At 40.3% G+C, this 16,395-nt stretch overlaps 1 protein-coding gene across 6 annotated transcripts in view; it reads left to right on the top strand.

The window, feature by feature from the left end:
• SUGCT (succinyl-CoA:glutarate-CoA transferase) overlaps positions 1–16,395 on the top strand; it is a 494,323-nt gene that overhangs the window by 229,773 nt on the left and 248,155 nt on the right. For 5 of the 6 annotated variants that reach the window (XM_075125606.1, XM_048839164.2, XM_048839165.2 and 2 more), the window contains exon 12: positions 13,073–13,175. In XM_075125606.1, coding sequence (XP_074981707.1) covers positions 13,073–13,175 — 103 coding nt within the window. Of the gene's footprint in view, positions 1–1,422; positions 2,173–13,072; positions 13,176–16,395 lie in introns of those variants that run through there. The other variant, XM_075125608.1, reaches the window with a different exon arrangement.

Here is a 16,395-nt window from a genome sequence, read left to right as displayed (position 1 = left end):
AATTAATAGTATCCAATTTGCAAATGAATTCCAATTCAGCAGTTTCTCGCTGGAGTCTGGATTTGAAGTTTTTTTGTTTTAAGATAGCGACCTTCATGTCTGTGATTGCGTGACCAGAGAGATTGAAGTGTTCTCCGACTGGTTTATGAATGTTATAATTCTTGACATCTGATTTGTGTCCATTTATTCTTTTACGTAGAGCGTAAAAGAATAAATGGACACAAATCAGATGTCAAGAATTATAACATTCATAAACCAGTCGGAGAACACTTCAATCTCTCTGGTCACGCAATCACAGACATGAAGGTCGCTATCTTAAAACAAAAAAACTTCAAATCCAGACTCCAGCGAGAAACTGCTGAATTGGAATTCATTTGCAAATTGGATACTATTAATTTAGGCTTAAATAGAGACTGGGAGTGGCTAAGTCATTATGCAAGGTAGCCTGTTTCCTCTTGTTTTTTCCTACCCCCCCCCCCCCCCGATGTTCTGGTTTAACTTGGATTTAAACTTGGAGAGTGGTCAGTTTAGATGAGCTATTACCAGCAGGAGAGTGAGTCTGTGTGTGTATGGGGGTGGGGGGGATGTGAGAAAACCTGGATCTATGCAGGAAATAGCCCGACTTGATTATGTAAAGAGTTGTCACTTTGGATGGGCTAGCACCAGCAGGAGAGTGAATTTGTGTGGGGGGGTGGAGGGTGAGAAAACCTGGCTTTGTGCTGGAAATGGCCCACCTGTTGATCACTTTAGATAAGCTATTACCAGCAGGACAGTGGGGTGGGAGGAGGTATTGTTTCATATTCTCTGTGTGTATATAAAGTCTGCTGCAGTTTCCACGGTATACATCTGATGAAGTGAGCTGTAGCTCACGAAAGCCCATGCTCAAATAAATTGGTTAGTCTCTAAGGTGCCACAAGTACTCCTTTTCTTTTTATCATGAAAGTACAACTTACAAATGTAGATTTTTTCCTTACATAACTGCACTCTAAAAACAAAACAATGTAAAACTTTAGAGCCTACAAGTCCACTCAGTCCTACTTCTTGTTCAGCCAATTGCTAAGAGAAACAAGTTTGTTTACATTTACGGGAGATACTGCTGACTGCTTCTTATTTACAATGTCACCTGAAAGTGAGAACAGGTGTTCGCGTTGCACTTTTGTAGCCAGCATTATAAGGTATTTACATGCGACATATGCTGCACATTTTATGCCCCTTCGTGCTTCGGCCACCATTCCAGAGGTTATGCTTCCATGCTGTTAAAAAAATAATGTGTTAAATAATTTGTGACTGAACTCCTTGGGGGTGGTGAATTGTATGTTTCCTTCTCTGTTTTACCTGCATTCTGCCATATATTTTATGTTATAGCAGTTTCACAGAATAACCCAGCACATGTTGTTCGTTTTAAAAACACTTTCACTGCAGATTTGAAGAGACGCAAAGAAGGTACTAATGTGAGATTTCTAAAGATAGCTACAGCACTCGACCCAAGGTTTAAGAATCTGAAGTGTCTTCCAAAATCTGAGAGGGACGAGGTGTGGAATATGCTTTCAGAAGTCTTAAAAGAGCAACAGTCCGACGCGGAAACTACAGAACCCAAACCACCAAAAAAGAAAATCAACCTTCTGTTGGTGGCATCTGACTCAGATGATGAAAGTGATCATGCATTGGGCTGCACTCCTTTGGATCGTTATTGAGCACAACTCGTCATCAGCATGGAAGCATGTCCTCTGGAATGGTGGCTGAAGTATCAAGGGACATATAAATCTTTAGTGCATCTGGCACGTAAATATCTTGCAACACTGGCTACCACAGTGCCATGAGAATACCTGTTCTCACTTTCAGGTGATATTGTAAACAAGAAACAGGTAGCATTATCTCCTGCAAATGTAAGCAAACTTGTTTGTCTGAGCGATTGGCTGTACAAGAAGTAGGACTGCGTGGACTACATAGTTTTATTTTTGAACGCAGGTTTTTTGTACATAATTCTACATTTGTAAGTTCAACTTTCATGATAAAGAAATTACACTACAGTATTTGTATTAGGTGAATTGAAAAACACTGAAGTGGGTTTTTTACCCACGAAAGCTAACGCCCAAATGTTATAATTCTTGACATCTGATTTGTGTCCATTTATTCTTTTACGTAGAGACTGTCCAGTTTGACCAATGTACATGGAAGAGGGGCATTGCTGGCACATGATGGCATATATCACATTGGTGGATGTGCAGATGAACGAGCCTCTGATAGTGTGGCTGATGTTATTAGGCCCTGTGATGGTGTCCCCTGAATAGACATGTGGGCACAGTTGGCAACGGGCTTTGTTGCAAGGATAGGTTCCTGGGTTAGTGGTTCTGTTGTGTGGTATGTGGCTGCTGGTGAGTGTTTGCTTCAGGTTGGGGGGCTGTCTGTAGGCAAGGACTGGCCTGTCTCCCAAGATTTGTGAGAGTGTTGGGTCATCCTTCGGGATTGGTTGTAGATCCTTAATAATGCGTTGGAGGGGTTTTAGTTGGGGGCTGAAGGTGACAGCTAGTGGCGTTCTGTTATTTTCTTTGTTAGGCCTGTCCTGTGCTAATAAACGATGGTCACATAAACACCACCCTATACCGGAAACCTACTGACCGCTATTCCTACCTACATGCCTCCAGCTTTCACCCTGACCACACCACATGATCCATCGTCTACAGCCAAGCTCTGCGATACAACCGCATTTGCTCCAACCCCTCAGACAGAGATAAACACCTACAAGATCTCTATCAAGCATTCTTACAACTACAGTACCCACCTGCAGAAGTGAAGAAACAGATTGATAGAGCCAGAAGAGTTCCCAGAAGTCACCTACTACAGGACAGGCCTAACAAAGAAAATAACAGAACACCACTAGCCATCACCTTCAGCCCCCAACTAAAACCCCTCCAACGCATTATTAAGGATCTACAACCTATCCCGAAGGATGACCCAACACTCTCACAAATCTTTGGAGACAGGCCAGTCCTTGCCTACAGACAGCCCCCCAACCTGAAGCAAATACTCACCAGCAGCCACATACCGTACAACAGAACCACTAATCGAGGAACCTATCCTTGCAACAAAGCCCATTGCCAACTGTGCCCACATATCTATTCAGGGGACACCATCACAGGGCCTAATAACATCAGCCACACTATCAGAGGCTCGTTCACCTGCACATCCACCAATGTGATATATGCCATCATGTGCCAGCAATGCCCCTCTGCCATGTACATTGGTCAAACTGGACAGTTTTTACGTAAAAGAATAAACGGACACAAATCAGATGTCAAGAATTATAACATTCATAAACCAGTCGGAGAACACTTCAATCTCTCTGGTCACGCGATTACAGACATGAAAGTTGCGATATTACAACAAAAAAACTTCAAATCCAGACTCCAGCGAGAAACTGTTGAATTGGAATTCATTTGCAAATTGGATACAATTAACTTAGGCTTGAATAGAGACTGGGAGTGGCTAAGTCATTATGCAAGGTAACCTATTTCCCCTTGTTTTTTCCTACCCCCTCCGCCCCTCCTCAGAAGTTCTTGTTAAACCCTGGATTTGTGCTGGAAATGGCCCACCTTGATTATCATACACATTGTAAGGAGAGTGGTCACTTTAGATAAGCTATTACCAGCAGGAGAGTGGGGTGGGGGGAGGTATTTTTTCATGCTTTGTGTGTATAAAAAGATCTTTTACACTTTCCACAGTATGCATCCGATGAAGTGAGCTGTAGCTCACGAAAGCTTATGCTCAAATAAATTGGTTAGTCTCTAAGGTGCCACAAGTACTCCTTTTTGTGTTGTTTCTGTGGATGCAGACTAACACGGCTAGCCCCTGATACTATTTTGTTTGTTTGTTTTTTTACAGTGCAAATACTTGTAATAAAAAATAAATATAAAGTGAGCATTGTACATTTTGTATTCTGAGTTGTAATTGAAATCAATATATTTTAAAATGTAGAAAACATCCAAAAATGTTTAAATAAATCGTATTCTTTTGTGTTTAACAGTGTGATTAATCATGATTAATTTTTTTAATCGCTTCACAGCCCTAATATATAATAAAATAAAACAAAAAAATTCCACTTTTTTCAGAAGTGTCCAAATACAGGGAAATGATTGACAGTAATGGATCAAAAATACCTTTACAGATAATTCCTAATGGCCAGATTGTGCTCTGATCCCCATTCACACCCTTACTAATAGGCGCTGACTCCTGTTGATTTCAGCTGAAGCGTGCGCATATCTGAAGGCAGAATAAGCATTTTTAAAAAAAACCTCTCTCTAAATACACAATTAGACACCATTCCTGTGGTCCGAGTTGTGTAGGCAACCCTTGACATCCACACCAAGTGCCATTTAAAGTCAGTGAGGCTCTACCCATGTGCAAAGGATGGGTTCACCTTCACAATCACATTTCAGAACTGCGGCACTATTCAGTACAATGTTATAGTCTACTGTGTCGCTGGCTCTTTTAATTACTGATGAAGACCATTGTTTTGAGTAATTTGTGTTTCATGAGTGCCATTTTTTCCTCTTAGAAACCACAGAGATTAAATCATAATTGCTTAATTTTTTGGTGCCCGTTTTCAAAGAGTTAGGGTGCCCTAATAATAAAACCAATAGCAAAAAAACAAAAAATGAAAACTGTAATTTGGCAAATATTAATAAATTGGAGTTTATACAGAGTCGGGGACGCCAACAAACAATACGAAACCATACAACAAAGAGAAAAAGTATTTTTTTTAAATTGTGCAAAGGAAAAAAAAATCTTGCACATAATCCTGAAGATTGCCACATAAGTACCTTTGTGGGGAGAGAATTTCACAGCCCTGGGCTCCTGATGGAGAAAGCATTAGTTTTCTGTTATCTCAAAATTGTATAGTATTCAGCACTTTCAACATCAACCATCTCAATTCAAGAAATTAAGAAATTAAGTTAATTTCCCCAATACTAATTTCTCCCTATTGTTACTCACACCGTCTTGTCAACTGTCTGTAATGGACCACTCTCTTACCACTTATTTTTCCTCACTTGGTATCTTGCTGTTAATTGATTTATCTCATTAGACTGACCTCACACTTGTTAAAGCAATCCCCATCCTTTCATGTATGTATACCTGCTCCTGTATTTTCACTCCAAGCATCTGATGAAGTGGGTTCTAACCCACAAAAGCTTATGCCCAAATAAATTTGTAGTCTCTAAGGTGCCACAAGGACTCCCCATTATTTTTGCTGATACAGACTAACATGGCTACCACTCTGAAATCTGAGGACAAAGTAGCTTGTATATTCTTGCTTCAGTAGGCTGAATATAGAGTGGTCAGTTTAGATGAGCTATTACCAGCAGGAGAGTGAGTTTGTGTGTGTATGGGGGTGGGGGGGGATGTGAGAAAACCTGGATTTATGCAGGAAATAGCCCGACTTGATTATGTAAAGAGTTGTCACTTTGGATGGGCTAGCACCAGCAGGAGAGTGAATTTGTTTGGGGGGGTGGAGGGTGAGAAAACCTGGATTTGTGCTGGAAATGGCCCACCTGATGATCACTTTAGATAAGCTATTACCAGCAGGACAGTGGGGTGGGAGGAGGTATTGTTTCATATTCTCTGTGTATATATAAAGTCTGCTGCAGTTTCCACGGTATACATCTGATGAAGTGAGCTGTAGCTCACGAAAGCTCATGCTCAAATAAATTGGTTAGTCTCTAAGGTGCTACAAGTACTCCTTTTCTTTTTGCGAATACAGACTAACACGGCTGTTACTCTGAAACCTGAACATAGACCATTATTTTAAACAGTTTTGCCTCTGTGTGTGTAATAAAAATATGCTCTTACTGCTTTTCAGTACAGATATAGGAAGATATCCCACATCAGGTTTAGGTCAAGAGCTTCAACTGCAGGTGAAAATGATGGATGTTTCCTTTAGGGATGATGGAATGTAGAGATGGTACATCTCTGACTGATTGAATTTAATGCTTTTAGGACTTCTCTCCAGCCCCCACAAAAAATAAATAAAAAGATCAAGAACGTGATCAAAATGGGATTTTCTTTTTTTAAGCTATGTGTTTTTAAAAGACTGCCCCTTTTGTTTTCCACAAAATTTCAATAAGTTCTCCTATGTTGCCGGACAGGAAAAAGCATAGAAAAATACTAAAACTTCTAAAGGCCTCCTCCCATTGCTGCTGGAGGGCCTGCAGCCCGGGGAGTATGTTTTGAAATTGACAGGCATTTACTTCACAGAATAATCAAGATCACTTGTGTAACTCCAGTGATGATGAATGTACTTGTCTTGAAAATTAATCAGACTTGCCATGGGAGAATAATGTTTATGTAGCCTTAAGTAATTGACACTCTTGTTGAAAGGACTCCAATTTCAGAGTATCCTTTTCATTCAATAACCATCCGTGTTTTACTGTGGGGCACATCTATATGCATTTTGTTAGCAAGAACAGCAAGAAATTCCTGAAGTACATCAGAAGCTGGAAGCCTGTGAAATAATCATTGGGTCCCCTGGATCACCAAAGGCTAATGGGAGTAATTAAAGAAGATAGGGACATTTCTGAGAAGCTAAATTTCTTTGCATCAATCTTCACCACAAAGGATATTAGGAAGATCGGCACTATGGATCTTTTTCCTGATAATAAAGATGAGGCACTAGCAGAGATTAAGGTGTCAGAAGTAGTAGCGCTGGAAAACTGCTAATTTAAAGTGCAATTAGGCATTAGGCCATGACTTATAAAGGTGCTTAAGTGGGAATTGGCTAAAGTACTAGCAAATATACGGACACTCATTAAAAACAGCTGCTGTACTAGAGGATTGAAAGTAGCAAATGTTGTGTATATTTAAAAAAGGCTCTAGGTGTCATCTGTGAGATTGCAGACCAGTAATCTTACGTTTGTACAAAGTAAATTGATTGAAACAGTAATTAAAAATAGAATAATAAAACACCTTGAAGACAACAATACGATAGGGTCTAATTAGCACAGTTTCTGTAAAGAAACCGTAATTCTCACTAATCTATTATAATTATCTGAATGTGTCAAAAAAGTAGTGGGTACAGAGGAACTGCTTGACATAATTTACTTAGGCTTTCAAAAAGCCTTTGACAGGATTCCTCACCCAAGAGGCTGCTAAAAAAAATCTAAGTAGACAGAAGAAGACAGGGCATGTATTGTCATGGATTGGAAATTGGTTAGGAGAGAGAAAGCAAAGAGTAGTGTTAAACTATCAGTTTTCATTTTTGCAAAAGGTTAGCAGGAGGGTGCACCAAGCTTTCATACTGTATCTTGTATTGTTTAATATATTTATGAATGATCTGGAAAGGGAAGGAGCAACATTTGCAGATGACTTGCATTATTTAGGTTACTCAAGACCAGAGAGGGACTGTGAGGAACTTCAGAGACACTTGAACTAGGTGAATGGGCAGCACAATGGCAAATCAAAACAATGCTGATAAAGGCAAAGTAATGCCATTACAGGGGAAATTGTGAACTACTCATACACTTTACACAGCTCTAATTTAACTCTATCAGCTCAGGTCAGGGACCTGCATCATTGTGGAAAGTTCAGTGAATACCTACAGTGTGTAATTAGACTGCAGAACTCAGTGCTACAGGATGTCTTTGAGGCCAAGAACGTAGTAAGATTCAAAGAGAGATTGGACATTTATGTGGATAAAAAAGAATATGCAGGTTTAGAATAGTTTAAAACAAAAAAGAATATTGGAAGGGAGATAAAACCAGTACCTTAGACCAGTCCATCCTGTGCTTTGCTGCACATTGGGCTATCCACATTTGCCATCCTTGCCTGTCAACTGCCCTTCTCTCCAAATCTTCCCATTACATGTTGCCGTGCTTGATATCATTCAGAACTGTTCATTTCCATGTTATTCACAGTCTTCCTCTCTTTCTTCTTGCATTTTCGGCTTCCATTCAAGGGCAGTACTTCGTAAGCATTGTTTTTCCATTCTCAGCACATGTCCCAGCCACTGGTGTCTTCTTTTGTAGATTATTTGTGAGAGGGTACCTTGTCCAGTAATTTTTCTGACTTCTTCATTCATCTTCCTTTCTCTGTATTTTATTCCCAATATTCATCTCAGACATTTGTGATGAAATGCATCCAGCTTTTGCATATCTTCCTTGGTAAGTTGCCATGTCTCACTACTATATGTTGTGATGGCGATAACAATTGCTTTGTACACATTCAGTTTTGTCTTGAGAGAGATATTTTTGAGTTGCCAGATGTTTTTGAGTCTTCCAAATGCAGCATTTGCCTTCCCAGTTCTTCTTCTTCCCATACATCAGAGCTTAAATCAATTTCTGTTAGGGACCAGTATGTGACCATCAAGGGGGGAGAGATTCCCCACATCTCTCTATTGTGGGGTTTCTTGCTCTAAAGCATTTGGTTCTGGATATTGTCAGAGGGGATACTGAACTGGATGGATTAAGAGTCAGATTCATTATGCCTGCACCTATGTTCCTAAGCAAATCTTTGCCAGGAAGTTACTTTGATATTAATCAAATATATAATTAAAATGGATTAAAAAAGAATAAAAAAGTTGTATCAAACGTTGTACTTGAGAATAGGTGGTTTCAGCTGCCCATGTGATATGGGTTTAATATTTCTATCCCATGACCACAAATTAGTTCTGTTGTTGTTTATTATTAGTAGTAGTAGTTGTATTACTACTTCTCCATTTCTACCATTCTGATTTTGTTAAACGTATTCACTAAAGGTGAAATTTCCTCCTCTGCAGAAGGCCAACACAAGGCCTATGCACTAGCATTCTTCTTTAAGTTATTGTCCCCAGAGGTGCTCCTTGTGAGGATGTGCGTGCACCTGTGCACACTTGATCAGAGATTTTGTCAGCCGTATCCACAGCTCTGCTGTCTACACATCCTTGTGCTCTGGTATAAAGCTATGTAGGGAGGGGTGGAGTTGCTGCTGCTCAGTTCCTTCTCAGCTGCCTGCAGCTTGAGACAGAGGGTCATTGTGTCCTTTAGCTAGCTACGCAGCTTGCTGACTTTTCTTTCTTATTTTTTTATTTTTGATGTCTTTGCTATAGTTTCATTTTACTGTTATTTTTCTATTGAATTTAGCACAACTTTGTGCTCCCCCCATCCTTTTTTGTTTGTTTGGGCCTACATTCCATTCAGCCCTCTCCATCTCCAGCTTTTCCTGGCGGGTTATGCCCAAGACCTTGGAATTCATACCCTGCCAGACCTGCCACAGATTCTTCCCCTTCAGCAACAGGCATTCCAACTGCCGTGGCTGTCTTGGAGAGACCCATGTCCTCTCTAAGTGCAAGTGAATTCAGAAGCAGATCCAGAAAGGGGACAGATTGAAACTGCTGCTGATGGCGCATTCTCTGAGACCCATGGGGTCCGGGCCCCTCATTCTCAAGCCTCCACTGCTCAGAGTGCGCTGGTACTGCACCAGCCCCAACTTCATTAAGCAAAGACCGTGGGGGCTCTCAGATTCTTTGCAACCATCTAAAAGAAGAGACCACGGTCTCCAGAAACAGAGACCAAGAGAAGAAGAAAGTCACTCTCCTGATCAGAAACAAGGAGTTCTCACATCCCGGTATTGATATCACTGAGGCTTCTACCTCCTCTGGAAGTGAGTTCACAGTGCCACCAGAAAAGATCCCAACATGCAACACACCGAGATGCCTCCTGGCAAGTAACCTCATGCAGCACCGGCATCAGTACCAGAACTGGAGCATTTTAAACACAAGGATTCCTCCAAGTCCAAGGTCTTAAAGTAATTGTCCTCAGTATCATCCTTCTCAGATCACAGTAAAGAGCATATGGACCTCCGTTCCTTACCGTCCCCAGTACCTCGCAACAGTATCCAGATTCTCCACTCCCGTCCAGGTTCCTGTCTCAGGAGGATCTCCAAATCTGGAAGAGCATGAATTCTCTCTTGAGGGGTACCAAGAGGGATTTCCCACCAGTATCAACTTACCCTCTGGAGCTGACTTATCCTCTGATCCTAATGCATCCTTCTACAAAGACTTGACCACTGGAAACTGTTCAGTTACTGGTCCCTCCCAGGCTTCCAGTAGTGATGTGACCCCTGGTACTGATGCCTCTTGCTCTGCCACTGGACACAGGTGAGGATACCTCGTCTGACTCAGATGTGTCCATACAGGTTTCCCCCATCTTTCTCTTCTAGCTTCCCTTCCTTGAGATGTGTCTTGAGGAAGAGACCACCAGCAGACAACTGGCCCATCAACCCTGGAAAGGGCTCCCTGGGGTCCTGCCCTGTTCCTTATGGCCCAGTACAGTAGGCTTTTTGGAACCCGTGGGACCTCTATGAGAACAGTTATACAGTGTGCTCTCATGCAAGAGGTCCGGTCAAGAACAACAGCTGCTGCCAGTGGGCCACCTTCCACAGGAAGAACCTCCAGAACAGCAGGAGCTAGGCGCAGAGGAGGAGACATCACCATTGTACAAATCCTGTTCCTCACCGGATGAGGCTGTTATGCCTGCCCACACACCCCACCATCCTATGGGATGATTCAAGGTGTTTCCAGACCTCAAATCCTTATGGGTACTGTTGGAGGAGATCAACATTGTTTGCTGAACATTTTACATACTTTCCCCCTGGGGAAAATTGCTTTGCCCTTCAGTGTCCGTTAGTCCTAGCCCCTTTGGTGTGGCAAACACCAGTGACCATACCACTCACTTGTAAGCAGACTGATAAAAAAATACTATATTCTTTCCAAGGGTTCAGAGTATCCTTTCTCCCATCCTACCTCTAACTCTTTGGTCATCAGTACAATTAATGTAAGAACTAGACAGTATTGGTCTTGATCAGTCCCTTCTGACAGGCAACTTAAATGCATAGACTTTCTTGGCAGCAAAAACTACTCTTCGGCTGCTCTGCAATTCATGGTGGCCAGCTGTTATGCCTCAATGGGAAAATATGACTTTACAAATTATTTCATGTTTTCTCAACATCTGCCACAGGACCAGAGGGAGCAGTTTCAGGATCTCATCACAGAAGGCCAGGAGATTGTCAAGGCTTCCCTTCAGGCCTCACTCAGCATCACTGTCATAGCTTTGCCCTCTGTAGCTACCACTATAGTCCATGCATTGAGTATCTTGGCTGCAATCCTCCAGCCTTCCCTGGGAAATACAAAACAACTGTGGAGGACTTTCCCTTTGAGGGGTTGAAACTCTTCTGTGGTTCCTGGATGGGTCCCTCTACTCCCCCCAAAGACTTGCTCAATACCTTGGCATCTACACACCTGTGAAAAAAAGGAAATACAACAAGTCTCAAACAGCTCAATGGTCCTGCCCATTTATCAAACCATGAGATTGACTGAACTTCCCAAAAACAAACCTAGATTTCCCAAGAAGGCTTCATGGTTGAGAAGGAACTGGAGTGGTGGTGGGTCCATCCCTCCGTATATATCCTTGTACCAGAGAATGAGGATGATGTGTAGGGTGCAGGTGTGGACACTGTTGACAGTATCTCCCATTAAATGAGAATGGGCCCATGCAGATCCTGGCATGAAGTACCCATAGGAACAAAATATCTTGAAGAACTCTTTTGTCTCAATGCTTTGAAATGCAAATGCCTTGTGCACTAGGGTGAATTTCACCTTAATGTTGGATAATTATCACTGCCTGTAGTATAAATTAAATTTAAATTTACTTCATGAAAATTGGATAAAACCCCTTCTGTACAGAAAAGAGAACTGTAAGTGAAGCTAGGATAGGCAATCAGTGCAATATAATTTACAATATGCAATACAGAACATTGCAGCATAGCGTATCTCCCTAGCATTTTCAGTCCCAAGTATCACAAAATACTTTGCAGCCAGTTACAGATTATACATGAAAATACAAATAGTGTGTACAAGTTATCCATAGGGTCTCTTTGACTCTGATATAGTTGTCTCTGTTGCCTTTGTGTTTAATATTTGTTTTAACGTTTTTATTAGACATCCAGAGATGTTTGGGAAAAGTGCATTCTTGAACTAAAATTTAATGTTGTTAATGTTGTTGATTATTAGACTTCAGGAACTTGGAAATGGTGAAATAGAGAATGCCAGTTATGCAGGAAAACTTAACAGGAAATATACGACATGTCAGTTCCTTTGTGTGTTTGAATCTAGTATGCCAATTGTCCTCAGTGGTTTTAAACCTGTCCAATATCTTGGCAGACTATCATGTTATGTATCTTCAGGACATTTAGGAGGTGGAATCCATGTCAGTTCATTTCTGCTTCAGAAATCCAGAAACCAATAGAAAATATCATCTTATACTTGCTAGTTACTGCCTTTGCTTCAGGACCATTTGTGCTGCCCGGACACCGGTAATTCTGCCTTGCAGACAAGAAATAGAATTGCACTTATGAAAATATCTCAAGAGGGAAATACGGTAGAGAGAAGGACTTCCGACTCGCTGAAAATTGAATGCTTTCAAGGAAATGAGCTAAGCTTTACAAATGGTATAAAAAGACTTGGAATTTTGGATTACACAGGATAAGCAGAGCACACATATGCTCAACCGGATGTCCTGAGGACAGATTATATAATCGTACAGCAAATAAATATGTAGTTGATGTTGTTATCTGACCAACAATTGTGTTTTGTTAAGTCTGACATATGTTTCAAATGTAACGGAGGAAAAACATTGTACTGCTTTAAATCAGTGATCTTTATGATCAAAAATAGGACACTTTCATACATTGGACTCTTACCCACATCATGTCTATTCTTTTGTTGTTAAATAAATAAATAAAATGTGAAGCACATTACTGTAATTAAGGACTCAAGGAAACCCATTGATCCATATTTGGAAATGTTGATAATTTTGGTTTGCATCATTGCTGGATTGCATCAGACAATCAGATAGAATTATAAGTCAGTCTAACCATGATCTTGGCCCTAAGGCGTAGTCTTTGCATTTCCAAGGAACACATGCAGCACATTTTTGTTGTATTATTGACTGCCTGGGAAGAAGTCAGTGAGGGGGGTGGGGTTGCTGTGCATTCTTTGGAATCTGAAACGGAGAGTTTAAACCACATGCTCCTTGTTTGTTCCTAGGTTTTCAGAAAAAATGACCACCAAATGGCTTGAACTCTTTGAAGGTAGTGGTGTTCCATATGGTCCAATCAACAGTATGCAGCAAGTATTCTCGGATCCTCAGGTCAGTTCTCACGGAGCCTTTGTGATACATTAGTAACATGTTTTACAAATATTCAAATAACAATTGCTTTCCTCCACACCAGCTTTCAACTACCTATAAAAATGTGATTCAAGTCATTTGTGTTGAGTATGAGGCTAGTAACATGGTATGATTACAACAATCATTAACTGATGACCCTAAAATGGATTGCACATTTGGAAATATAGCCTTTTCCATATTGCATCAGGCCATTGGTACATCAAGTCTTGTACAGTATCTTGCTCTCATCAGTGGTCAATATCTGATTCTTCAGAGGACAGGAGGGCAAGAATCCATAACATTTTTCTATGCAAATACTGCAGTGCGGGAAAATAATTCTTCACTCTCACAAGCAATCATCCTAGTCCTTATCGCAGGTGTAACTACAAAGTATATTGATAGAATTATCAAACTTTGAATACAGTTAAATGAAAATATGATGCAGAAATATTTTGAGCCTTTTCTTGGCTAGGAACTCCCAAGAGCTAAGAGGAATTTGTCTTTTGTTTTTAGTATTTCACAAAGTTAAATGTTTCTTTATTCATAACAGATACCATACATTTGGTTAAAATGTTTTTACCTTCTTATGCCCATAAACATATGAAAGCTGGGCACTGCACTGATTTTCCCATTGGAGCTTGTTGGGTTGATTGTTCTCTCGCCAGCTCAACCAGCTGTCTCAGACAAAGTTAAGAGGCTATATTTTGCACCTATTTTGCTACTCAGTGAATCTCATTTAAATGAATTTCTGATGTTGGAATAAACCTATTCCATAAAGACTATACATCTACTTGAGTGCAAATGTATGCAGAGTGAACATCCTCTGAATCAAATATCTGATAAAGGAATGAGAGTGTTCAAGGAATCAAAATGCATCACTAAAAATTGTAAAATAGAATTGATGACTGAAATAAATGAATCTGTTCTGTATGTAGTGTCTGCTGTGCACCAGTATATACCAAGATTGTGCACTAGAATAAAAGAACAGAAAAGGAATGTGTGATAAAGGAACAAATTTATTGTATACCAAGGGCCTGCATTTATAAAGCTGCTGCTGCATACGAGTGGAAGTTTTGGTAGATTAATGCACTGTTATTCCTTGAAATGAGGTAGCACAATGCTGACTTTGCCTGTGGAGGATAACCAGGCCAGCTTTCTCACTTCATAATTTTCACAGGGATTAAGCTTGGGTTTTGTACACTACGTTGCAGAAGGCTTTATTTTACTCAGGGGTTAGTTGGTTTGGGGAGTTATACGTAGGGTGATACTGAAAAGGAGATCCTGCACTTTTTTGTTCAATGGGCCACAAAATTTAAAAAAGTCAATGACGATATGAGAGAGAGGATTTTTTAGAGGTTAAAACGATGATGTGTTGAAAGGGAGGTGAGGGGGGAAAGTATCACTAAAGTGCCCCTGCTGAAAACTGCATACCAAATTGAAGGGAGGACTGTTGTAGTTTCCCTGCTTCTGACAAAGTTTGCTGTCCCTCTGGATTCTGTTAAATCATCTCTACCATGAGACACATAATGATGCCTTTGCCTTTGAAATGGACCAGATTGCACCAATTGCCAGGTCTTTTCAAATTGTTTTTCTGTTAAGGAGCATGCTTATTCCCAACTTCCCTCATAGAACTTCCTGAAAAATTGTGTTACTTCCACACACTTCTCTGAATTCAATATTGCACTATCTCTCTGTTCTCATCACTTTTTGGGAACAAAATGTAAGCATTTCTAGTGAAGTGCGGCTTAATGGGTTTGTTTAGTAAGTGGCGTTGGCTCACTTCCTGATTATAGTTCTGAGAAAATGCTTGTGCTCAAACAGGAAAACAAGTGAATAGCCCTTTTTCCCTGGAACTCAGGGTTTATCGTATAGTTATGGGAAGAAATGTGTGGTAGAATCCCTTGTTGAAATATTAGCATCACATCACTGGTTTAGATATATTTTCTACATCATTATCTCTCTGAGAGGTGAATCTAAGAGAAAGGACCAGTGCAGAGAGCAGTAAGCTCAGTCTTCCATTTGTGTTGGATATTTTGTTTACATTTGTAATTGCACTTTATATTTTTGTGGCGAGTACTCCAGACATCTGTAGATGGGTCCTCCATTGCCCTTCCCAATCCAGTATCTCAAAAATGACTTGGACTCAGAAGTTTAGGGCCAGTTCAGGAAAAAGTTAATGAATTTGCATCTATCCCTTTATTCTGGGATGCTATTTTTCACCTGTGCATCCAATCACTGTCCTTGGGTTTCATCATCAGCATTCACGTGTCTGCATAAACCACCAATATGCTATACACATTCTCACTCTTCAACAACAACTTTACCCTTTCATAGTCCATCTTGTCAATTCACTTCCTGTACTACAAAAAGTACTACAGTGGACTGGGACTGGGTAGAACAGAAAATCCACCAATCGCTCAGGTTCTGTAACCCAAATATCCCCAACACTCCCAAATCCCATTTATAACAGGAATAGAAGACATTTCCCAACAAGACCATACCATAATCATAGTCAGAGTATCAGATATGTAAAGCTTGTCCCACTTTTATTGATATACAGTATAAGGACTTCATGATCACTGAAATAATGGAAGAATTCTTTTTCGTTCATCTTCTCTCAAGATCTGTCTAGACTAGGAAAATCTGTATTTAGGAGACGTTAGCTAACTTGCGTTAATAAACACATTTTTAAACACCACTTAGCCCTAAACGTAGACAAAGGCAGTAGGATTTCAAACTCAAGGATTTACCACAATCAGCTAACATTTTAAAATTCCACTAGCTTTGCCTCGTAGAGAACCAAAAGCAATATCCAAACCAGTGGCTTTTGGATGTGGATAGACTTTCCTTTACCTCTGACCAGGATACCTTTGGAATCCACATGCTATGAAGGTTCTTCCCCTGGCTGTCTTTTACTAGAAATAGTACTAAAATATATATAATATATATAATATCATATAATATATATATTCAGCAACATTAAGTCTTGAAACAATTTCATTAATTTTCATCCCCATTGTTTCCTAATCATCTTCAGTTTTTTGGCATTCATAATATAAAGCAGCAGTCATAAGATGTGGGCTCACACTACTGGTGACTGAGGCTTCACAATGTATTGCACGTCAACAACCATCAAAGCATTATGCCAGCACAGCTGTAAGCAATGCTGCAGAATGCTTTACAGTGCACCACAAGGCCTTTA

The sequence above is a fragment of the Caretta caretta genome, chromosome 2 (genome assembly GCF_965140235.1).
Source record: "Caretta caretta isolate rCarCar2 chromosome 2, rCarCar1.hap1, whole genome shotgun sequence".
NCBI classification, from domain to species: Eukaryota; Metazoa; Chordata; order Testudines; family Cheloniidae; genus Caretta; species Caretta caretta.
The sequence above is the reverse complement of the archived record's forward strand: the minus strand, read 5'-3'. Positions and strand labels throughout refer to the sequence as shown.